Below are 26,148 nucleotides of genomic sequence, written 5' to 3'. Positions count from 1 at the left end.
TTTTAAGAAGCAAAGAAATAAATTACTACTGGTAGTTATATTTTCTACATATAACACCTGATCAGTATCTGAAATTGTATGACAGAATATAGCTACTTATAGCATACATTTTTATTTTTATTAATAATCTAATAGCAGGTCAACACAAATATTAACTCTGGTGTGACTGAGGCTTTATTACCTTATTTTCTTGTCAACATCAAAGTTATGACTGTGTTATGGACAGTAAAAGTGCAATGACATACTTTAAATACTTTGGGTCAAAATATGTACAGTAATAATTTGTTCTTCTTGGTAGTTTCTTAGAGCAATTTCCAAAGAAAAAACAGAGAAGGAAATGTTTTTTCAGAAAGAAACACTTATGCTTTAAAGGACAATCTGTTATAATGTATTACTTATTAGATCTCTTTAGAGAAAGACACAAGAAGAAAATTTCAAACCTAGAAATAACACAAGCAAGGCCAAAACCAAACTCAAGGGGAATTTTAAGAAGCATAGATTGCTTATTGTTTGTTTTCTTCATATCCAATATCTTTATTTGGGATGGAGGGAGAGGAAATGGTGACTCCACAGAGTTTAAAATCCGAATTATCAAAATCCCACTTACTAGTGAATAGCTCTGCCTAAAAAGATGAATATTGACATACTATATCTAAGAAAAATATATGCTTCTCATAAAATGTACATGAAAATGCTTCTATTTGAAAGCATCTAAACAGAGTATGTAACATAAAGAATAAAAAGATAAGACAGACAGTGACCTTCAAGTGGAAGTTACTGTGAGAATTAAAAGAAATTATTTGCTAAATGATGTGAAGAAAAATACCTCAAACTGTATTGCATTTTTCTCTTATACTCAGTTCTGTCTTAAAATAAAAATCACACCTTTTGAGAAAATGTAACTGTATTTCTAAAGCATTAGGTTCCAAGTTTTTTTTTTTTTTTTTTCCTGTGTTATAGTTATTTCAAAGTTTTTGGTCTATTGGGTATACAAACAATAATTGCTGATCTATTCAGTCTAATGATAGATTCTTCAACTTCTATAAAATAAAGAACAATTTCTTCCCTGCTTTTTATCTCTTTACACAACTCAGAGACTCAAAGAAGATAATTACAAACAATGCCTGAAGAACGGTTCAGTTAATGTTAATTTATACAACAAACTAATTACTACCAAATGGTAAAAATCACATGTGGAAGTCCCTCTCTCCCACACACAGAACTAAACCAGCAGCCATCTGTCTCAGCTTGGGGAGAGCTCAGGGACACCCAAAGAAGATAAGGAAAAGGAAGGGTGCAGAAGCATCGGCTCGCTCACCTACATAAAAAATCACAGAATTTTTCTGAACATTGAATGTTTTCAGGAAGCCAAAGAGCAAACATATAGAAAGAAGGTGTTTCAAATGTCTTTTAATAAAAGCACATGTTGTTCTGTAATCATCATCGCAGGTAGAAACCTATCTTCAGCAAGTAAATGCTTATTTTGTTTTAGACACAAACTATGTATTTTTTAAACTGTCATTCCTCATCCATGTACCATTTTGCTATAGAAGAAAGAGCATGCATACTTGCATCTTCTTAAGGAAGTTAATAATTTCTGAGTTCTAGAATGTGTATGTCTATATACCTAACAATTAGTAAAATAGTCTCCTTATATATTATGAATGTAACTTGACAGATGATTGCTAAATTATTCTTACTGAAATAAGTTCATACATTTTAACAAACAATGCTACCAATATTTTGACATTTAATTAGGCCATAATTATATCAAATGCAGCAAAATAAGGGAAATATTTTTCCTTTAAAATCACAAGGTGAATCTTGACATTTAAGCAACAATAGATTTTTCAGATGAAAAAAAATCCAAATGGGAATGTAAGAGTATTAAAATGTTTTTTATTTTTTAAATTAAAAGAATATTTATTCATAGATGTGTTTCAGCTATGTTTTTAATGACATTCAGAATTCCAAATAGAGAAATAAGGTCTTGGCAAATATTTGTTGAGTGAAAAACAGAATGAGGAAACTGGAAGTAGTAGCAATAATATTAATTTCCCCTAACACATATCCCTTGTAGAATTAAAAATGTTTTACACATAGCATGTTCTGATCTCACTGAAATTGGTTCTCTTGAATTGCCCTTTATATACTTGCTGGTAGCTGACCTGATTCAATGATAGACCATATAGCAAACACTGAAGCAAGTGGATTTATAGGAAATTATTCTCTTCCACAGTGAGATGTCCCATACTGAAGGGTTGTAGCACTTCAATATGAGATTCCTATAGAAGGCAATGGAAAAGAGTGTACAAAGCAGCAGGACCTTAATACTACAAGTGAGGAGACTCTGCAAAATTATCTATTTATTAAGTTATTTCTTGAGGCTATTTCATAAAAGTTGACACAGAACCTCTAGAAAATATTGTTTTCTGAAGTTCTTCAGAGATACACATAAATTTTTCACTTCCTTTATCAGCTTTTAATGGAAACATTAAAATAACATTTTAGTTCTTTTACCTGTACTATGTTCATACGCTATGTGATGATCAATTTTACTCAGGAATATTCTCATAGAAGTACGAATATTTTAAAACAAAAGTCTAATTTTGTTTGCCTTTTAAAATAGGTTAGAAATAGGTACAAATTGCAAGAAAGGTTTTCATCCAAAGAATCTTTATGTTGTGATATTTTCATTCAAGATACCTTTATCACTGTCCAAGATTATAGCGGGCACCCCTATTAGAATTAAAGTCACTTTAGAGATATAAGGACTCTGTAACTCTCAAAATCTATAAAATAAGGTGTATAGGTTGGTTATCAACGGTGCTCTTTATCTCCCTTGCAGTATCTCTGGAGAGGCAGGTTCATATAAGAGAGAGAGGCATGATTTAAAAAAAGAGAAGTAAACATAGGTCAATTCAGGATTCTAGCAAAAACTAACATTAAAATGTCTGCCTTTCATTATTTGGACAAAATTTTCACTCAAAGCAATGCAAATAAATTATAAGCCACAAGTCTTACAACAAAACATCTTATCTTCTATCCCAATGCCTTAGTACTAGAGATTCATAGTACAGACCAACAGCAAACTTTGTTTTTATTTGGATTACTACAGAACACCTAATCAACACCAATGATTAACCTGGTGTATAACAGATCAGTGAGAGTTCACTGTTCTGTTCTTTTTGCTCATATTTCTTAATAAAATATGAGCTCTCCAATTCTGTTTTTTTAACTTCTTTTGCATATTGACTTAATAAAACATTAATATATTGCTAGAATTTTATATCTAGAAAGAACTATAAAACTCACCTAATGAAATAATTTTATTTTCAAATAAAGGAAAATGAAGCAATTGTCCAAGTTTACCCAGATAATGATAGAGGAAAATCTAGCATCTGAATCTTCATAATTCAGCATTTCCTTTACTAGACTTCCTTTAGGAAGAGAGCTAGAAACCCTGCGGTGGATGCCTTGCTTCAGGTCGGAGATCGCTTATTCAACCATTCAATTAACTCGTTGAATTAGGAGTCACTGTGCTAGGAACTCTGGATAATGGGGTGACTGAGACTCTGTTCCTGCCCTCTAGGACAGGGGTTGGCAGACTATCTGTAAAGGGCCAGGGAGCAAATATTTCAGGCTTTGTAGGCTATACTAGTCAACTCTACCATTACATCACAGAAGTACATTACAGGACACTACCTCCATATGTAAATGAATGAGCATGGCGCTGTTCTAATAAAACATTACTTAAAGACACATATTTAAATTTCATATAATGTTCACATGTCGCAAAGTAGTCTTCTCTTGAAGACTAGCAGCCTAGATTTGGCCTACAGGTCATAGTTTGCCAACCACTGCTTTAGGAGGTCAAAATCCAATGGAGGAGAGAGACAATACAATTTCTTAAGGGAGGGAGGATGGGGGCAATTAGAGTTAGCAGAAAATTTCTGGTAGGGGGTGAAACAAACTAAGTATTAAGAATGAATGGCCATAACCCAGGTGCGAAGTAAGGTAAAAGGCACTGCAAACAGACATCATAAGCAAAGAAAAGCATGGTAGCTGTGAAAAGCCATAGGCAATTTGGCATTACTAGAAAAAAAGTCATAAAGAGTGATGTAGGGAATGGTAGGAAATGAGAAAAGAGGCTGGAGAGTAAGACAGGAAGTGAACTCACTGCAGCTGCAGGCTGACCCACCCACCCAGTTTAATAAAGGTCTCTGCAAGACCCAATAAAATATATAGGATGGCACAAGTAGCACATCACATGCCAACTGAGGCTCTTTTTCCACTCTTGAGAAGAAATTAAATGTCTACTTCCACATCCCGAGGCTGCTCTGCCATTGTCTCTTTTTCTTTGGGCAAATACTTTAAGAAAAATATCGATTGCATTTTATTAACTGCCAGCATGACATGTCAGTATGTCAGGAAAAATGTATTAATACTTGGTTCTATATGTACCTGTTATATACTTGTATGTCTTAGAATTCAAGCAGTTTTGTTTAAAATTGAGGTTATACAAATGCTGGAGAGGGTGTGCAGGAAAGGGAACCCTCCTACACTGTTGGGAATGTTGGTGCAGCCACTGTGGAAAACAGTATGGAGGTTCTTCAGAAAACTAAAAATAGAATTACCATAGGATCCAGCAATCCCACTACTGGGCATACATCCAGACAAATCTATAATTCAAAAAGATACATGCACCCCTATGTTCATAGCAGCACTATTCACAATAGCCAAGACATGGAAACAACCTAAATGTCCATCGACAGATGAATGGGTAAAGAAGATGTGGTATGTATATACAATGGAATATTACTCAGCCATAAAAAGGAATGAAATTGGGTCATTTGTAGAGATGTGGATGGACCTAGAGTCTGTCATACAGAGTGAAGTAAGCCAGAAAGAGAAAGACAAATACCATATGATATCACTTATGTGTGGAATCTAAAATGTAACACAAATGAACCTATCTATGAAACAGAAACAGAATCAGGGACATAGAGAATAGACTGGGGTTGCCAAGGAAGAGGGGTGTGGAAGAGGAATGGATTTGGAGTTTGGGAGTAGCAGATGCAAACTGGTATATACAGAATGGATAAAGAACAAGGTCCTACTGTATAGCACGGGGAACTATATTCAATATCCTATGATAAACCATAATGGAAAGGAATATGAAAAAGAATATATATATATATGTATAACTGAGTCACTTTGCTGTACAGCAGTAATTAACATAGCATTGTAAATCAACTAGACTTCAATAAAAAAATAAATAAAATTTAAAAAATAAAATTGAGGTTATAACTGTAGAGCAAACAACCTTTTGGCTAGGCATTTAAATTTTGAGAATGGATCAGTACCTGAACCAGGAACTTACACAGCTAAGTGTACTTTAGCTCTCTGGATAAGGTTAGGTTATATACCCATTATTATTACCATGATTTGGGCTCAACTTTCCAAATACCATTCTGCTAAAACAAGAATTCAAAGATAATATCCTCTACTATTTTAGTGAATAAAGGCTAAAGATGGATAAAGGGGAAATAATACATTCTATGTATAGGCTTATTAGCTTGAGAACCTGGAGGGGAAGCAATTAGAATATTTCCTTAGGGTTGTCAATTTTTCCCAGAAAGCTACAGATAAGCAGAAATCAATAACCTGAAAATATCCAGAAAAGATGAGATGATGAGAAAAACAACATTAAAAGAAGTTATGTCATCATGGGCTTCCCTGGTGGCACAGTGGTTAAGAATCTGCTGGCCAACGCAGGGGACACAGGTTTGAGCCCTGGTCCGGGAAGATCCCACATGCAGCGGAGCAACAAAGCCCGTGCGCCACAACTACTGAGCCTGCGCTCTAGAGCCCGCGAGCCACAACTGCTGAAGCCCGCGCACCTGGAGCCCGTGCTCCACAACAAGAGAAGCCACTGCAATGAGAAGCCCGCGCACTGCAACGAAGAGTAGCCCCGCTCACCGCAACTAGAGGAAGCCTGCGCACAGCAGCAAAGACCCAATGAAGCCAAAAGTAAATAAATAATTTTTTTTTTTTTAAAAGAAGTTATGTCATAGAGAGAGAGATCCAGTGAATACTGTAACAGCTTTCTGCTCAAGCATGTAAACAGGATTGGCTAAAGCAGTCATAATAGCCACATGACCTTCACAGGTGACATAAACAAAGATATGTCCATCAATATGTAAATATTAATTCAATTTAGAGGATAAATAATTATAGGCACTGATTATATGTTCACTTTAGCTGTAAGGCACCCCCCTCTATTTACAGAGCCTCCAGTACCTCCTCACTCACAGTGCCTTTCACCATGAAGTTACATGGTTTGTTTCCCCCAAAAAACGATGAGCAAATTAAGGACAGTAACGGTGTCTTTGATCTCCGTCCTCATTCACCTATAAAATAACTAGCATATAATAGAACCTCAGTAAGTGCTTTCTGTCAGAATGAGAGAAAGAGTGAATAGGAGAGCAAACAGAAAACAAAGGGATTACAGAGAAAGGAGGTATTGACTCTCTGGGGCATCCAGAGAGACTTTACACAGGATGTTAGCAGGAGTCCAAAGGTAATGAAAAAATAAAACAAAACAGAATGGGAGGTTCTGTTCTGTACTGAGATCCTTATCTGTGTATTTTCTTTTTGTCAAAATTTGTTCTAGGCCAAAATTTTTTAGTTTAGAGATTGAGATAAATGCTCCTAAAATCTAATTATAACTTATTATATTTATTGTATGTGTGTGTGTGTGTGTGTGTATGTGTGTGTGTGTGTGTGTGTGTGTGTATTCTTTAATTCTAGGGAAATTTTGGAGAGCTAACAGAGTTGGCAAGATTTTGTCCTGTGTATGTGAGCATAGATGTAGATAAAAATAACTGACAGTGATAGAGATTTAATATTTCTTTAATGCTGTCTTCAAAAGCAATTATTAGACATTATTTCAGAAGGGTTCACATTGTTTGAAATTTAGATAAACCATTTCAAAAGACAGTATTTCCCTATTTAATGGAATATACTTTGAAACTTGCAAATATTCTTAATTTGAATATCTTAAATTTAGAAAACAGAAGAAAAATTCATGAAGAGAAAAAAACAAGGACTCTCAGGTTTACTATGCTTTTTGACTTAATATTCTTTATTAACCCCCAATTACAATATTCTTTAAGTGAAAAAGATGTGCTAAAAAAAATACACAACTTCAATTTATCTTCAGTTCTTTTGGTTCCTTCTTAATGATTCCCATGAGCTGAAAGGAGAAAAGACTAAATAAGCACAACAGCAAGGTGGCCGTCCTCCGTCCGGCAACTCAGAACAAGCAGAGCTAAACTAAAGCACTGAGGGGGCAAAACAAGCACACGTCTAATTCTGGTCCATTTTACTCTGCCACTGGACATGACTTCTGCCGGGAGTCTGGAGTGCTGTCCTGTATGTGAAGGCTGAGAACCGACCTCTCCTATTCACAGGGTACTGCTCTCAACATTGCTACCTCCCTGTTTAGGTGTTTTCCTTCCCTTAAACATGGTATCTCGACAGAGGTGAAAAATACTAACAGTGCCGGAGCAAAGACTGAAGCAGAAACATTTGGGTTAAAAAACAGAGATAGAAAACAAAACTCCAAAGGGAGAAGGGTGCATTTTGTTCATTTCTACCACTTTCTGCTTCCAAGTCTTCCATTTGACTAATGTCACATGATGGTGTATAAACTTTTCATGCAAATTTCTACAAAGCATAACTTCTCAGAAAAGAAAGGCCTATGAAACAGAGATTTAATTCATCTTGAAACAGCAAATCATTTCTTATCTATTAACACACAAAATACCAGCCTAGAAGCACTGTCCTGTTATAATAAACAGACGTCTTCGATTATGACATGCTCTCCCAGCTACTGATCTCTTCCGTAATTATACTATGCAATGAGCACGGCACTGATATTATACTAATATGTAGGGAGGAGAGAACTTAACCACAAATTAAATCAAGGCTCAATATTTCAGTGAAACTTACATAAGGACTGAGAACAAATGGTCTGTTTATTAGAAGGAAGTAAAAAGATGATTTTATAATATCTCATTTTCTATTTCTAATTAAAAAGTTTAGAAATGAAATCTGTCTTAGAATTCTAGTCTCTTAACTGTCCATTTCAAACAAATTAGATAAAACTGTTTATCATGTTTCATAATCACCTGTACTTGTCATATTAATAGCAATAACAATCTTCAAAAAAACATTTTATATAGACAGGTTGCAAAGAAAAGAGAATGGCAAATAGAAAACTGTTTTCTACAGACAAAAGGATAAAGTTCAAGAAAAGGTTCCTCTCAGCCTTTTGCAGAACTGTCAAACAACTTCTATTGACCAAGAATAGCACACAGTAAACACACCAAACAAAAGAAATGATGAAAGATGTATTTACTTGTTCAGGGCTTTTATTTTTCTTTCTATTTCATATACACCCACTGAACAGTCTGCATTGTGTTAATAAATAACCAGTAGCAACCTAAGTGAACAGAGGAGGGGTTTCTATGATGCTGTCAGGTACCAGACAGTTGCTTGGCACTGCTGATACAGTGCTCTACACGTGAGTTGTATGACCGCATATAAAAGAGAGCATATAGGTTAATGGATGGATCCTTTTACCTCTTAGATACAATGGGAGGAAAGGAAGAAAAGTTGTAAAAAAAAATGGTTAGCTTTTTGGAATTGTCCAACCCTTTCAATTTGGGAAGGAACAAATCAATTTTACGGACCATGTCCTGCCAGAGTAATCTTTTACCAGATAACTTGCTGTAGTTATTTGGAAATCTGCTAAACTGTAACTCCAAACTCTTCAACACTTAAGTGATTTTTCAAATTGTTTCCAATGTTGGCTCCATGCTTTATTCCATATATATGAATTCAAATTTGAAATATTCTGAAGAAAATTTTCTGTTTCTATTTTCTAAAATATGAAAAAAAGTCCAAATAATATGTATGAATTGGAACTAAAATCCATAAGCTCAGTGATCAGCGTGTTATAAGTTTACCTCATTTATGACATTAAATACTCAAACAAGATAGCTACTCTGTTTCGTCAGCCTGACACATTTTCAGTGTTTTGAACTTACTCTTCATTAAAGTTTGTTTCCAAATGTTCCGTGACAGTCTTTCCAAAAGCCACGAGAAAAGTCTAACATAAATGAAAATAAGCTAAAGCCAGAAAACATCAGAGTAAAAGTGAAATTATATACATACACACACACACACAGTGCGTGTGTACGTATATATATATATATATATATATATATTTATTTATTTATTTATTACTTATTGTCTCATAAATGGTTTCTATATGATATGTAGATGACCTGAAAAGATATATGAATAAAAGTTGGCTTTCAAATTCAGGGCATAAAGAAAGGGCATTAGCTCTGAATTCTACATAAGATCTCCCCCTCAGTGTCAAACTCCATCATCCAAAAGTGGGAGCACGGAGCACAATCTGGTATCCAAAGATTATCGACATGTATGAAAGACTATCTTAATCAACCCAAATATCCAGGTCATATGCTCATTCTGTTCTGCCCTAGCCTCACTGCTCCCTCACGATCTTGGCCATATTTTTCTTCAACATTAAGGGTGGTTAAGGAGGGCACACTGGGAGTCCTTGAGGTCTCAGAACTCTGGGAGCAGGTGGCAAAGGAAACTCTGAGTGAGCTCTCCACCGACTCTAGTGCTGTCCGTGCCTTCCCCATAAGCAACTCCTATTAAAAAAAAAAGACCAAGCATCCACTAGAACAAAACCAAGCAGGCCCATTTAATTAGGGCATTTGCTCGATATCCACTTCTTCATGTGAAACACACAGACACATGGGCCTAGGAGGTCTGATTAATTTTAATATGCACAGTCGTGACAAGTGCCTCAGTGGTAACTGAGTGAAAAGCACACACGCGCGCAAACACACCAAATCCTCCAGCTAGTCGAGTCTGACAAATCAGCTTCAGAAAAATGCTGTGTGTGTTCCCCAGATTAGAGTGTTAAGATTCAGCAAGGGCCTGAACCTTTAATGTGAGGGAAAAGAGGCCTCAGAAACAGGTGGCTGGCTCTTCACTCTTGAATAAGTGATATCTCCAAAAGCTGTGGCACATGAGCAGCAAGAAGGGCTGGCACCTTCCCCTAATGTCCATGTCCAGCCTGGGTCAATGGGTGTTTTTTTAAGTGCTCCATGCATTATAACACAAAGTCTGGACCCAAGGGTTTTAGTTATGGACAAGGAAAACAGGGGTACCTCATTTATCTGAAAGGTTTAGGAAATATTAGAAACATTTGGGTAAAGACAAGCTTGCAATGATTTTCACAGTCCTGTTGGTAGATAAACTCACGTATAAGCAGGAATCAAATAGTACTCTTCTTATGTAACAAATAGCCACCTGAAAAAAGAATGCCGCCTTGATTGTTCACAGAAGGATGAACATCAAGGACATAGTCTTAAAAATGATTACATTTTATTAACAAAAGTACAAGTTCTAATTGAAAAGAAAAATATAAGCTTTCTTGGCCGAATGGGATTCTTGTACAGACAGCCCTGGATCTCAGCTCAGGGACCTCCTACTCTAAAGAAGATCCCCCAAAGGCAATCCCTGAGCCATTACAATCCAAGTCAGAAGGTCTTTTGAGAAAATATAAATTAATTTTCTGTAACACTTAATGAAATCAACAATATCAAGATAAACCGCTGTGATGGATCCCGCTTGAAACGAAGAGGAGCGTGAATACGTTTCACTCTAGTGTTGAAAAATTACAAGGTTTCAGACTCAGTGTACTCTGTGCTAAAGTTAAAGCACTTATTCCTAAAGACATAGGTTCTACAGCATTTGAGGGTGTCTTCTTGTCCTGACCTTTAAAAAATAAACTCTTTTATCATCATTTTATGAGTGTCGATTTCCATACAGTGGTGCCTTGGAAAAGGGTGCCTGGAAGTTAGACCCCAGCAGGCTCAACAAGAAGAGACATTTTCCAGTGACAGACTGCATAGACAAACACGTAGCCACAATGCATTAGGAGTAGCCTCCAACAGCGGTGGGAGTGTGAGGAACAAAACTTAAAAGGGCTCAACTGAAAAGTACCCTTGTTTGTCCTTCAGTGGAACAGCACTTACAAAACCTCTTCAACGTGTACTTTGTCAAAAGGACAGTGAGTAACTAAACAAAAGCAACTCAAACCTCTGCCAATTAAAGTATCTTTAGGCTTTTCTCCTGATCCGTTCAGTTTTTATTTTTCCCACCTCATCAAATGTGGCTTTAAAATAAGAGTGAATTTCAAAGTGAATTTCAATATTCTTAATTTAACAGAATGCTTTGGGATTTTGAATTTAGGAAAGCCAATCTCCATAATTTCCTTATAAAAATAATAATTAAAAAATGGTAAAATTAGGGGGTAATTTTGAATTCCAATTTCAACTTATCTGTTAACGTAATATGGTTCAATTTAAATTCTAAAGGGCTGCTCAACAACAGATATTTAAAGTAAAAGAGCAGGCATTGTGATTTATAATGTAAACTCAAACATCAAACATTCAATGCCTGTAGGGATGTTCACAAGGCCAAATATCATGCACCAGGGGCCTGTTTTTTCCACAGAATAATTATATATAATGCCGTAGCACAGCACAGATGAAAATACACTGCTTATAATATCTACTTTAGGACCCCTAAAATACATCTTAAAACAAGGAGAAAAAGCTTTATATCCATTTAGAGAATCTAATGGGTCTATATGTCAACACATTTATAATAGAAATTAAAAGTCCATTAACACATAATTATTTGGGGGGAAAAAAAACACAAGTAAAGTACCACAGAAGGTACAAGCAACTAAATTGAATTATTTTCAATACATGTGACAGAAGCAAATATCAAAAAGATACATTACACAAGAATATTCATACATATTTTTAAGTTGTAAGAGAGCATAATTCATGACCAAGAATTTACACTTTTTTGTTTCATAAACATACAGTTATAAACTTAAAAAGTGTCCAGCCCAATCCTAGAATGGTATACATGGAGTTAAGAGGAAGTTTTTTGGCATTTGCCACTGAGAATTTGTAGTATACTGACTGCATGGTGTCAGGGTGATATCCACTGAACAATATTCCCTGCTGTATCTGCTGGAGAGAAAGAAAGAGAAAGAGACAGAGAGACAGACAGTCAGGCAGAGACAGAGACAGAGCGAGAGACAAAACTGATGACAATAAAACTCCCAATATTTTCTTCACCCAGTGATGGTCTCTGGTCTGTAGGTGACTCTGAGGGTGAAGTCTTGAGATATGTCACAATATATACTTTTCCAAACTCATTCCATTATTTTATTAGTTCTTACAAAAAGAGAACTTTTTTGTGAATTCTGTACTAAAAGCAATGAACTGTTTCATGTAAAGTAACACTGGGTGACTCTGGTAATAGGTTATGCCTTTAGGGTCTTGTAATATAAAATTGTGAGCAAAGATTTTTTTGAAGAAGTTCAGGAAAAAAGTCCCAATTGTGTAAGTGATGACAAAGTCTAGTTCTAGTAGAAACAAAATTTCACTAATAAATGCAGTATCTCACACAACAAGGGGTACACTCTTCGTGGTGTAACAATTTTGGAGGTGTGGGCATCATACTCTAAGAAGGAAGAACACTGACAGATACAGATGCTAAATAAAACCAAGTATATGTGGGATCAGAAAGGAGGACTACACACATACCCACATGTACACACAAAAGGAATGAAAAGAAGAAAAATCAAAGTAGGGGAGGAAAGGAAGAACAAATGAAAGAAAGCTAAAATCTTAGAAAATATGAAACTTTTGGCCAAGGGAGCCTTCAATTATCTTTGTCTTCAGTACACATTTACATTTATTGTAGAAATAAGAATATATGAAATCCACACACCCAATGTTAAATTGCTTCTCCTAGTCTCATATTGGTCACATTTTGCAATTTTATCCGTATCAATATGGAGAAATCTTCTTTCTTTTTGAAAAGTAATTCTTCAGGTACAAACTTACTTAACCATATTTTATTTAGGGAAATTTATATAAATAAACTTCAAAACAACTAGCAATCCTAGGATTTTTATGAATGTTGGGTTTGTCGTTTTTGTTGTGGATTACATATCCTAAATTTCCAGAATTTTGCAGGTCTGAACCAGAATTTTTCAGTATATGTAAGTATCCTGGGACAGCATCACTGGAGCCATATTATGTTTCTGGTATGCCTAAAGTAACAATGTTTCTAACCAGCCAAGATGTGGTAATGACAATAACTGGTACAATTCCAAGTTGGTTATAATTTATAAAGTACTTTCATGTGCATTACCTCATTTGTTCCCTTCAACAACCCTCTGATGAAAGTAGGGCAGTTAGATTTGCCAACAGAGGACAGATATGCATTACATTACACAATTACTACAGCAATTTAAAGGCTGGTAAATATAATGTCTTTTATAATATAAATTATAAAGTAAATGCTCAGTTTTATGCAAAGAAATCCTTATTTAAATTTAAAATCTGCATTTCCCTCAAATGTGGCAAAACAGATACAATGACATTCCCAAATATTGCTAAATACTTGCAAGTTAATGCTTCAAAATGGATCGGAGACTAAACGATATTGATATATATCTTACACACAGTAATTGGTGGCAGACCCAGTACTACAGCTCAAACCCTGACTCACAGCGCAGTTACTCTTTTTCATCACGAATTGATTTGAAAGTCAGATAAGAACTACGAACTAGGTCTCAAAAAACGCACAAATATACATATTGTCCCCATTTTGCATACAATTTCCAGGATTTATAAGCCCTCTGAAGGAACTCCTGAATCCTGAGATTGGAAACTCTCCCATTGAGGGACTATCTTAGAGTCCCTGAAAGACTGGAGGGAACAAGGAAGGAGTTGAGTCAGTTACTTTTCTTTGACTACAGGCCTCCGGAGATTAACTGTGGGGGGGCGGGGGTGGTGTGGTGGAGTGATAGATCCAACTGTAGCCTGCTAGCATCTTGAGCTCGTCGTAAGAAATAATAACTCTCTCTCGCATGCCAGCTCTGTCCTAGAAAAGAGCGCTGGTCTCCATTATGATGAAACACTATTAAAGAACCATTTACAGCATCGAATTCTGGAAAATTATTCACAGATCAATTCACTCTTTACTTTGCCCATAGCAGTGGGGAAAATTGTAATCTGTGGCCACAAATTCATAGATAATGCCAATATATTAGCAATACTACAGTTATTTCAAAGATTAAAGTGACCATAAAATATGTAAAGTTTTTGTTATGTGTGTATTTTAGTTTTGTATCCTGGATCTTAATACCTAGCTTTGTGACCCGGGACAATACTTTAACCTCTAAGTCACAGGAAGAATTTAAAGTAATGATCTCAAAGATTCAATAATGACAAGAAGGATAGAGAGGACAAGATGAATGAGATAAACAGGTAGGGAGGTTAACTGAGTAGGACATGAAGAAAAGAGGGCAGTAAAAACAGAAGGCGGGGACTTCCCTGGTGGCGCAGCGGTTGGGAATCTGCCTGCCAATGCAGGGGACACGGGTTCGATCCCTGGTCCAGGAGGATCCCACATGCCGCAGAGCAACTAAGCCCATGGGCCACAACTGCTGAGCCTGTGCTCTAGAGCCTGCGAGCCACAACTACTGAGCCCGTGTGCTGCAACTACTGAAGCCAGCGTGCCTAGAGCCCGTGCTCCACAACAAGAGAAAGCACTGCAATGAGAAGCCCTCGCACCACAACAAAGAGTAGCCCCAGCTCACCACAACTAGAGAAAGCCTGTGAGCGGTAACGAGGACCCAATGCAGCCAAAAATAAATAAATAAATATTTTTTAAAAAACAAAAAAACAGAAGGCGAGCAATGAAATCTACTCAATTTTTAGGGGAGTGTTAGCAAAGGCTAAGAATGTCAATTAGTGGGTGGACCGTCATCCACAGGTAACACAATCACCTACCATGCACCAAGTTCATTGTTAGGAAGCGGAGAGGCACAGATAATCAAACCAAGAACTCATTTCAACGTTCACATACTTACAGCTGTGGAAGACAGCAGGTAAATAAACAATGATGGTAATGTGGTCAGAACTAACAGAGATGAGTTATGTTAGCAGTGTAGACTAAACCAAATTCTGACAAAGGTGTTCAGAGAAGGTGTTGAGCCTTAAAAGGTGCATATAAATTCATTAGGTGGATAAGACAGGGTATGATATTTAAGGTAGAGGAAACGGCATATGAAAAGGCAGAGTAGTATTAAAAATACAGAGTGCTGAGAGAACTGCATGCAGTTTCTTAAATAAAGACAGCATGAGAACATGTACCTTAGAGAATGGTGGAAAGTAAGGTTAAGGGGATAAAAGGGTCGGGTCTTGTGTTCAATGCCAAGTAGTTTTGTGGAGGAAAAGAAGTTCATTCTAATTCTAGTTCTTCCATATGACAAGAACATGAACAAGTTACTGAGACTTGAGTTTTAATTTTTAAGATAAGAAATAATACCAGCTTCGGAGTTTCTGAGGATTAAATGAGGTAGCTCACATAACATCTGGCAGAAGAGTCATGTATTTTTTTTTTTTTTTGAGTCGTGTATTTATTAAGGTCTTTCCTCTCCTTTTCCCAAGACAGCAATGGGGTAACACTGAAGCAGTATAAACGTCCTTTCAACAAATATTTTAAATATTTAGTATGTGCACTATCCTCACCCTTAAGGAGTTTAATATAGGGGAAGAAACTTGACAAATAAATGGACAGTCATAATACAGTTAAGTAACTAACAATGGAGGGAGGCAAGGAACAGTTCTTAAAAAGATGAAAAAGTTAATGCAGTGAGTGTAAATAACTCTTTCTTGCAACTTGGACTTGGAGAAATGAGGAACAGAATTACAGATAGAGGGGATGGGAATCAAGAAAAGGTGTTGTTTGTTGTGTTTCTAGGAGGAAGCGATATAAATAAGCTGAAAAGGTCATTCCAAAGAGACATAGGACTACTATAGATATTAATATAGAAAAGTTAAAATACGAAGCCTGTTATAATCTTGTATCTAAAAGGATTCTATTTTAAATGAGATATATAAAGTTCTCATCAAGGTAAAAATTACTTGCACCTGCAGTGTTCTGAGCCTAAGGTTTGAATGAAAATCAAAGTCTGGATCTGACCCCTAAATTTAAAGGCTGACCTGTAGTTATAGACTATCCCTAGCTACCTGGAACTTGAGAACATAGGACATTTGTGGATACCCATCTATCTTGGCTTTAGTAGCTAAATTAAGATAGCTGGTTGTCTTAGATTTGTTCAAATTTAATTTAATGATCAATGATATACTCTTTAAAACTAAGATGGGGTGATGACATTATTTCTAAAAGAATCAAGACAGAGAAGTAAAGAATACCAGAAGGTATGATGTAACTGAACTGGAAAAAAAAGGCACCCGGACCTGTAGGATGTTCACTGGATTCTCATTCTAGCTTTAACACTAACTTGCTGTGTGATCTCAAGTACATCTCTAACTCAGTTCTCTCTCTCTCTCTCTCTCTCGAAATGAGGAGAGAGGGCTAAAATGTGTCTACATTTTATTCCAATTCCGAATTTCTATTATGCCAAACTAATTTGCTCCCAGACATTCTTCTAAAACAAGTTTTTCTTAAGATATCTTCCAAGGCATTTTTTTTTAACACTTTAAAATCAAACAGTTTAAACTGAGTTGATTTTCAATTAAAGTTTTCTGGAAATTTGATCACCATTGAGGAATCAGAAATTTACTTTAGCAGAAATTATGGAATACTACTTTCTTATTCAATATTTCAAAGGAATTTAGGGACACATGTGTTAATGTGTAACATTAAACTATTACTGGCAAAATTCCTAATTAGAAAAAACAGTGTAAGTAGTGATTAAGGGCATGAATTTTAGTTTAAGGTTGACTTCAGTTTGAATAATGACCCGACAGTCACCCTGTGACATATTTAATCATCAGTTTCCTCATCTGAAAATGGAGATAATAAGAAACAGAATATTTAGTTCATGTGTATGGCATTTCCTGAAATTGGAATAGCTATACATAATAGCCCTGGTTATGAGGTTTATGTAAAGATTAAATAAACTATTTCATATAAAGTACTTAACACTATCATTAACACATGATATGCACTTAATATATGCAACCAACCAAATACATATCATTTATTCAAGGCCTTGATATAGGAATAATGTATCACATATTATGATATTAAACCTTGTCATTCTTAACTCCTAAGTCTAATAGTTAAAAAAACCAACTGATAGAGCATAGTTACTACCAAATATAAAATATATGTTACATAGGTCAGACATTTTGAACTGAAAATTTACAATGAACTTTGGCAGGTTCCACATCAGTTAAAGTGTCACTGGACAAATGAGAAACTTCAGCACCAGAACTTTTTAAGTAATGACAGACAAAAATTCTGATGGAGGAAAAAGATACAAAGAAAAATATATAAATAGATTTTCTCCTATTTATAACTTTTAATATATTTTAATTAATTGCTTGAAAAGATAAGCTATCTCGAATAAAAGAGCCATTTTTTCTTCGACCCATATGCAAATCTAATTTTCTTTCTAACCATTTTACCTCGGTGGCCTCCTTTTGTACGACACACTATTCTCTTCTAACTTCTGAATTTCTGCTAGTTTGCTGTTGGCAGGGATAAGGTCGGAAATAATACGGACTTTCTATTGAAATCTGCATTCCCCCCCAATGAGAGGAAGCAAAGGCATGAATATGGCACCCTCATAATGATTTAGCTGGGGCTTAATGAAATTTTCATCACAACCTGCTGTTCATTTTAATGGCCTTTGAAAAACAATGGAAAACATAGCTTGAGGGAAGAAAAGATTTTTCCGTAGCAGATATCTGTCAGCTTAACATTTAGTTCCATTCACTCTCTATTCTCCTCATCCCGATATTACTGCCCTCATCACAGAACTATAACAATGTTTTGTACTTCATTAAATTTATTCCTGTGTATTTTATTCTTTTGATGTTATACTACATCACAGAACTACAGATCACTTGTTTGTACTGTATGCAGTGTCACTGTCCTGATGTTTGGCTAATGTCAGGTTTTGGTGCCCATTCTCATGTCTAACCATACCCTTTAATTAGTGGAGTTTTTAATCAGTTTGAATAATGACCCCAACAGTCACCCTGTGACATATTCAATCATCAGTTTCCTCATCTGAAAATAGAGATAATAAGAATCAGAATATTTAGAATGTAACTTTCCACTTGCTGTGGAACCTTTCACATATCTCCCTAAATATATTTCTCCCTTTTTCTCTTTTTGCAGTTAAAAAAAAATAGAAAGAAATTTCCTTTAACACTCTATTCCTTTTCTATGATACAATTTTCTGCCATGTTATTATTTTTTTTCTTGGTGATTAAGATCACCACTTTACTCAGATACATAAATTGCTCCTTGATAAATCTCCCAATAGTTGCAGTTACTAAATATTCTTACAAGAGCAAATTTCTTCATCAATAAAAGTGAGTCTAATTTCTCCAAAGAAGACATACAGATGGCCAATAGGCACATGAAAAGATGTTCAACATCACTAATATTAGAGAAATGCAAATCAAAACTACCATGAGGTACCACCTCACACCAATCAGAATGGCCATAATTAAAAAGTCTACGAATAGTAAATGCTACAGAGGGTGTGGAGAAAAGGGAACCCTCCTGCACCATTGGTGGGAATGTGAGTTGGTGCAGCCACCATGGAGAACAGTATGGAGGTTCCTCAGAAAACTAAAAATAGAGTTGCCGTATGGTCCAGCAGTCCCACTCCTGTGCATATATCCGGAGAAAACTCTAATTTGAAAAGATATATGCACCCCAAAGTTCATAGCAGTGCTATTTAAAATAGCCAATACATGGAAGCAACCTAAACGTCTACTGACAGACGAATGGATAAAGAAGATGGGGTATATACGTATATACAATGGAATACTACTCAGCTATAAACAAGAATGAAATAATGCCATTTGCAGCAACATGTATGGATCTAGAGATTATCACACTTAGTGAAGTCAGTCAGAAAGAGAGAGACAAATACCACAGGACATCACTTATATGTGGAATCTATAAAATGACACAAATGAACTTATTTGCAAAAGAGAAACAGACTCGCAGATATAGAAAACAAACTTACCAAAGGGGAAAGGGGGTGGGGGAGGGGTAATTAGGAGTTTGGGATTATCAGATACAAACTAGTATACATAAAATAGATAAACAGCAAGGTCCTACTGCATAGCACAGGGAGCTATATTCAATATCCTGTGATAAACCATAATAGAAAAGAATATTATAAATAAGCATAACTGAATCAATTTGCTATACACCAGAAACTAACACATTGTAAATCACCTATACTTCAATTGTAAGTAAGTAAATAAATAAATAACTGTGAGTCTACTTATATTTCTGTGTACTCAAAGCACGTCTAGGAATCTTGTGTACGTAAACATAACACCATCTTAGTGGTTGTGTATTCATACAAAAACTATCTTTCTGGGACTCAGGCTTTTAGATGCTTGGCATGTTCAACCTATATGCCAGTCTTCCATAAAGACTATCTCTGTATTTTCTCAATATCTTTATATTACTCAATAACAAGTCACTCTTGAGCTGAGCTTTTAATATATTTGTAGGAAGGAAAGTACAAACAAAGAGCTGTGGGAAATACAGTAATGAAAACAGTCTAATGTCCACACACATAATGATATTTCTTTGTGTCAACTCTTTCTGCCATGGATGCTCTATCTCTGTTCTTTTGCCTGTGTAGCTATGATTTTCTCCTAATTCCCAGTACCTCTGAATGTTTCCTGCTAAGCAAATTGGGAAGCACTGTCTCCTGCCCTTTGTCCTGTTAGGAATTATTCGTTTGGCCTCGGCCTGTCATATGCTTCCAAATTAAGAGTCTGTGCACCCACTTGGAAGGAAGCTCACATGAAACACTGAGGGAATACCAAGGCCCTAAAAGAAATGACACCTCAGTAGCAAACAGCACACTTCATATCCAGATCTTGCTTTCTAACACCATTCTCCAATAAAAGGAACCAGGGCTTCTTAGAGAAATGGCTGATTCTAGGACTGGGAGAAGGAAAGATACAAGATGAATCTGCAGCATCTTATAGTACCAGAAAGTAAAGAAGTGTTCCAAAAAAAAAAAAAAACCACCATCACAGTAGTATGTCAAAGTGACATAGAAGGAGCCGCCAATGACCAAAGCTGGAACAATGTGACTAACAAAATAAAAAATTGTATTATAACTCAAAGTATAAAATAAACATCCATGAGTTCATACTGATATAAATAAGTGATTGAATAAGTAAATGATAGAGAAGAGATAAATCTCCAATAAAGAATAAATCCAAATAAATTTCTCGATGATTCACTGTGAAGGATGGGGATCAAAGTTCCCTAACTCCTTAAATGTGGGTTGTACACAGCACCTTCCTTCCGTACAGTAAGGTACAGAAAGGGGACAGGGAGGCTTTACGGTGGAGAAACCTGACAAACACTGTTATCAGCCAGGTGATCAAGGTCAACAACAACATTCGTAAGTCGCATAGTAAGTATGTACTCTTGATGTGATATGACAAGAATGGTACTTGGTTTCTGTGGTCTCTCTACCCAAACCCACAATCCCAGTTTAATCATGAGAAAACCACCAGACAAATTCTAATAGAGTGGCATTCTACAATATATCTGAACAGTATTCCTCAAAATTTTCAAGGTTATCAAAAACAAGAACAGTCTGAGAAACTGTTGCAGCCAAAAGGAGCCCAAGGAGACACGACAACTAAATAGCTAAATGTAATCTGTTATGTGATGGCACCCTAGAAGAGAAAGAGCACACGGTGAAAACTAAAGAAATCTGAATAAACTATGGACTTTAATTAATAATGCTGTATCACAACATAAAAGATGCAAAATAATTTTAAATGCAGAAAGTTAATCATGAAAAACGAATAGCATATGTAAAAATAAAGAAAAAGAAAACTATCATAAAGATGTTATACCAGAAAGCTATGATTCTGGGTGATTTTTATCTTCTTCCTTTTAATTTTTCTGTTTTTTACACAACTCTTATAGTAAGAAAATACTATTTTTACTATCAGAAAAAAATGCAGCACATTAAAAGAAAAAGGTTGTGTGGGTCCTCCTCAAAACTCCATTTTTATCTCCATGCAGATTAGAGCCAAAAAGTCTTTGGCTGACTAGATTATCTCCAAAATTCCTTCCAACTGTAAGATCATGTGAATTACATAAATTTTAACTAAAATCCATGTCCCAGCTATGCATCTGGTAGAGACCCAGAAATATTTAATTACCACATGACTCCAAATACTGGTTAACATACATTTTGCGCCAGATATAATTTACCAGTGTCCTAACAACAGTTATAAATAGTGTTAAATAGTATAAATGCAGTATATTTTTGGTGTAAAGCATGTCTTTTTATGTCACTGTTTTATGTTTGTTTGTTTTAATTTTCCATCTGACTCTGAAATAAACAGGAAGCATGTTCTTGTGTGCAACGTGGCATCCGTGTTTAGGATGGACATAGGTTTTAAACAGGAGTTAGTAAACATCTGTAACATAAAGGATGACTATCTGTTATTCATAAATTATACAGTTTGCATCAATCGTTTTACTAGTTTGTTTGCTTTCATTTTAAGATTAGACCATGAGCATTATCACCTGTAGGATACTATCTGTAACTATTAAAGAAACTTAGAAAATGAAATCTTAAAAGAAAGGCATCCTGGAAGTTGAAAAAATGGGAACCTCAGCTGAGCTAACAGAGAATCACTACTTTCCAAATACACAATAGTTCTAACCATACTAATTTTAGACTATACAAAAAATCGACCGACCTGTCTAGGCAGTCTAAGATGCATTAATGTATACAGGTTATAAAATGTAACAAAGTTGTAAAATGGCCCTGGTGGGGAAGCACAAACTAAACTGCAGATATCTGGCAGGTAGGCGGTGACTGTCCTGGGCTCTTCTGCCACTTTGTATTCTTGAACCTTTAAGTTTTACTCAACCACAACTTACTCGTGTGAAAATAAGGAAGACATCACAACAAAAATTAATGATTTATAAAATTGGGGTTAGACGTATAAACATGTTTCTAAAAAAAAATACTATCCACCTTCATTGCATTAGGTTTCTTCCACTTTAACCTTGAGAGTACATCAGAAAAGGGAGCTAGAAGTTAAAATCAAACCATTAAAATCAGGAGATTGGCAACAACTTTGTTTTCTTTCCCATCCTTTACCTTCTGGCTCATTTTTGATGAGCTCTTCCATTTTCCTCTGCTTCAAGGTGTCAACAACATCAGCTAAGCTGCCTTTGCGCCGCTCAGGAGTCCCCAGGGCTGTACTAGACAAGGACTCGCCACTCTGTCGCCCACCTTCTTCTGCCTTCTGAGGTGAGGTAGATGAGTTGTGTGGGGCAAATGAAGACATAACTTTATTGCCATCAACTTCCTGAAAGAGAAAGCAAAAGAAAAAATATATATATATATTTGTTTAAAATTCAGTTAGCTTTTAAATTTTAATTGGTTACGTGGCTTATTCAGCTGCAACAGTGAAAAGTGAAATGTCACTCTGCAAGAGCAAAAGGAATAAAGAAATTTCAAAAAAGAATACATTAACTTTACAGGTTGACACTAGAGTGAGACAAAGATCAATTCATAGGAGAAGTAAAAATAAGATTCTCTCCCTTAGACTGAGTTCAAACGGCAATGTAGCCTTTCTACAAAGCCTATATGGATTAGATTTGTCTATTTTTTGCTTTTGTTTGAAAGTCTTAGATTTTCCTATGAACATTAAATGTAGTGGTCATCTGTAATAAACCTTCTCATGATATTATAATGTTTAAACATAACATTCTATATATTTAATTTTCTTTTTAATTTTAAGCAGCTGCCTGTTCTTTATGGTACTCCTAATTAAAGTAGGGTCCTCTTTTAGTTCTCCACCTTCCTCTCATGCTTTTAAGAAGACATCAGCCACCCAAGTGATTCTGACATCAGAGAAGTATACTGTAAATTCATTTCTGCTTATGCAGAAGCTATTTCCAATTCCATTTGTTATCTGAAGCACTGTTTCTGATGATAGATACCCTTTGCTGTTTTCCACTTTAAGCCTCATTTGCCCTAAAAAATAAAGTTTCTTGCAGACTTTGCCTCTTCATAATTGTGTACATGTATGAAAAGAACTTATTCTATAATTCTAAAAGGTAAACCTACTTCTGGTGTTCCTTTTGGCATTATTTTCCCCATAATTTCTAGTAGAACTTCGGCAATTTGTGTAATATCAGGGGTATATTTTGTATAAGCAGCACTAAATTGTTTTTTCAGAACTTTTCAAGAGAAATGATATTGAAATGACAAAGAAAAATTTATTTTCTTAAAGGTTTTCCTTGTATAATCTCTTACCTCCATAATCCTTTGACTTGCCACAAAGCAGAGCTTTTCTTAAAAATAAATCTGTATCCTAACATCTTTGAGGAAGTTAGTCTCCCCCAGGTTTATTTCTTAATTCTACAGCATTAAAAGTTTCCAATAAAATATATATGAGCGTGTGCATATTTAATATTCAGTTTAATAGCTTATACTCGTGTTTATACATTTGTTCTCTATTTGAGACACGTTAATGAGGATCTGTTGACCCCAGAAAAACGACAAATCACACTGATTTGATATTTAATCTTTAAAAAATAATGCTAATATTTTTGACTAGATTAAAAATACTTGATAAAACTGTCATTCTAATTGTTTAAAATATATGAAAAATAGAGATGTCAACACAAATATAATCATAAACTGTTCATATGATTTTTGTCAATGGATATTAGTGAGTACAGGGACATTAGCTATGGTACAAACATCAGTTTGTTGGGTGGGATCGAGTCAATGTGGGAAAAGCAAAAGTAAAAAATGTGTGCTAAAAGAATTTTCAAAATTATAATTCTAAACCACAAATGGTTTCCATTTCCTAAAAACAGAATATGCCTCTTACAATCACTGTTTCTTGATTGAATGCTCTATAGACAATACTTTCATAGATGAGTCTTAGCTTATAAGGTACTTGAATTTAGAAATCAATATGCATAATGTAATAATTATAAGCCCCTGCAGGCTAAGTGAAAGTACACTTTTGTAATTATTTATTTAAAACCGACACATAAATACAAGCAAACACTTAAACACAGATACATACACACACAGACACCTCTGAAAGGGGCAATCACAAATTCATTCAGTAAACTAAGGAATGTTTTTGTGAATGACCCATAATAAACATTAGCTCAGTTTAATGTGCAAACCAGAATACAGCAAAACTGCTGTATTTATTTTCCACAGATCTTTCTTCTCCTTTATTTCCAAGGTCAAAAGCAGAAACATCCCAATCTTAGCTTCACTTTAAACATTTATATTTTATACTCTGTTTTTACATTATATGATGATATACTTTACAAATAAGAATTTGGCAACTGAGCTTCACTTGCTGTAAGTGAAAATTACACACATTTTTCTGTAGCATCATCAGTACAGAGAATGACACCCAAATTATATGCAATGAAGTCTATTAAAATACCAGAAAAAATTTCAAATTAAAGTAAAATAAAATAATATCCCATTTTGCATCTCTCTAATTTTCTACACCTTGCAAAGAGAAAGGATATATTGTGAAGAGTTTAACGTATTTCACAAGAACTCTAAACTCAGTTACCACAGCAATATAAAAATAAATTAATTAGCATTACTTTTATATCAAGCAGGAATATTTATCTTATCGCTGTTTCACCTGTCTGATTACATTCAGCCTCTGGTGGTGTTAATCCCTTTAACAGTTTTATGTAGTTAACAGATGTTTCAGTGTGGGGCTCCATTGTCCATCTGCATGGCCAATGGCCTGTTATGTAGTGCTGGCACAGTCTTCGGTCAACGAAGTCCTATGGTTTTCAGTTTCTTTCCTGGGACTGCATTTACCATCCCTGAAATAATGACTGCACGTTTCCCTTCATTTTCCTGGGAGCTGAACGTTCAAAGAGTCCGCTAACAAATGCATCAGTGGTCCAGGCCAGCAATATATATTTAATTAAGTTTTGTGAACTCTAAGAACAAGCTTCAGTATTTTGCAGAAGAGCTCTCAGAACTGTGATGTGTAACTTTTAAAGTCTAACGATAAAAGTGTGTCCCAAACTTTTAGAATGAGGTTAATAATCTTCGTTATTCTTTTTTTTTTTGGCCACACCATGCAGCATGTGGGATCTTAGTTCCCCAACCAGGGGTCAAACCCATGCCCCCTGCAGTGGAAGCGTAGAGTCTTAACCACTGGACCGCCAGGGAAGTTCGTTATTCTTGAACAAGCTTTACGTCACCTTGCCCTCTTTGTCACCTTTGCAAACATGAAATAAAGGAAGGCGTCTGCCTAATGTATCCATGTATCTACCCTCATTAAAGTATCTTTTTAAAAATGCATTCTTATTAATTCTATAGATAGCATTTTGCTATGAACACCTTAATATTCAAATTTCAGATAATTTGGTGACTAAGAAGAATTAATTCATTTGAATAAAAGAGATAATATGCGACTCAATCAAATATGTATCTTCATTTTATTGCCCAAATGACATTTCATTCTTGAGTTCTGGACTCAAGAAATACATCATCATGTGTATTTTTCAGTCCTATAAATGGAAATTAAATCCACACAGGGTAGTAAAAACATTACATTTAATAGTCAGTCTATCAGACTATAATCACTAAGAATGATAGACAATATTTATTGAATATTTACTTTGTGTCAGGCGTTGTTTAAACTGCCATATATGCATTAACTCAGTTAATTCTCATGGCAAGCCTAATTATGATTTGCACTTCAGAGATGGAGAAACTGAGGCACATAGACTGAAGTAAATGCCTGAGATCATATGACAAATAAAATATAAAGTAGATAATCAACTCCATTCTCTTGGCTTCCAGACACCTGGTTCTCAACCACAGTGCTAATACTACCCTACTCTTAAAAGACAAAAACCAAAAAACAAACA

General features: G+C 35.3%; 1 protein-coding gene across 4 annotated transcripts in view; it reads right to left on the bottom strand.

The window, feature by feature from the left end:
* SOX5 (SRY-box transcription factor 5) overlaps nt 1-26,148 on the bottom strand; it is a 990,465-nt gene that overhangs the window by 269,088 nt on the left and 695,229 nt on the right. For all 4 annotated transcript variants that reach the window (XM_082419737.1, XM_082419736.1, XM_082419738.1 and 1 more), the window contains one exon: nt 22,364-22,574. In XM_082419737.1, the coding sequence (XP_082275863.1) occupies nt 22,364-22,574 (211 nt within the window). The remainder of the gene's footprint in view (nt 1-22,363; nt 22,575-26,148) is intronic.

This window comes from Balaenoptera physalus (assembly GCF_965194825.1).
Source record: "Balaenoptera physalus genome assembly, chromosome: 13".
Taxonomy (NCBI): Eukaryota; Metazoa; Chordata; class Mammalia; order Artiodactyla; family Balaenopteridae; genus Balaenoptera; species Balaenoptera physalus.
Note: the sequence above shows the minus strand (reverse complement) of the source record. Positions and strands in the feature narration are given on the sequence as shown.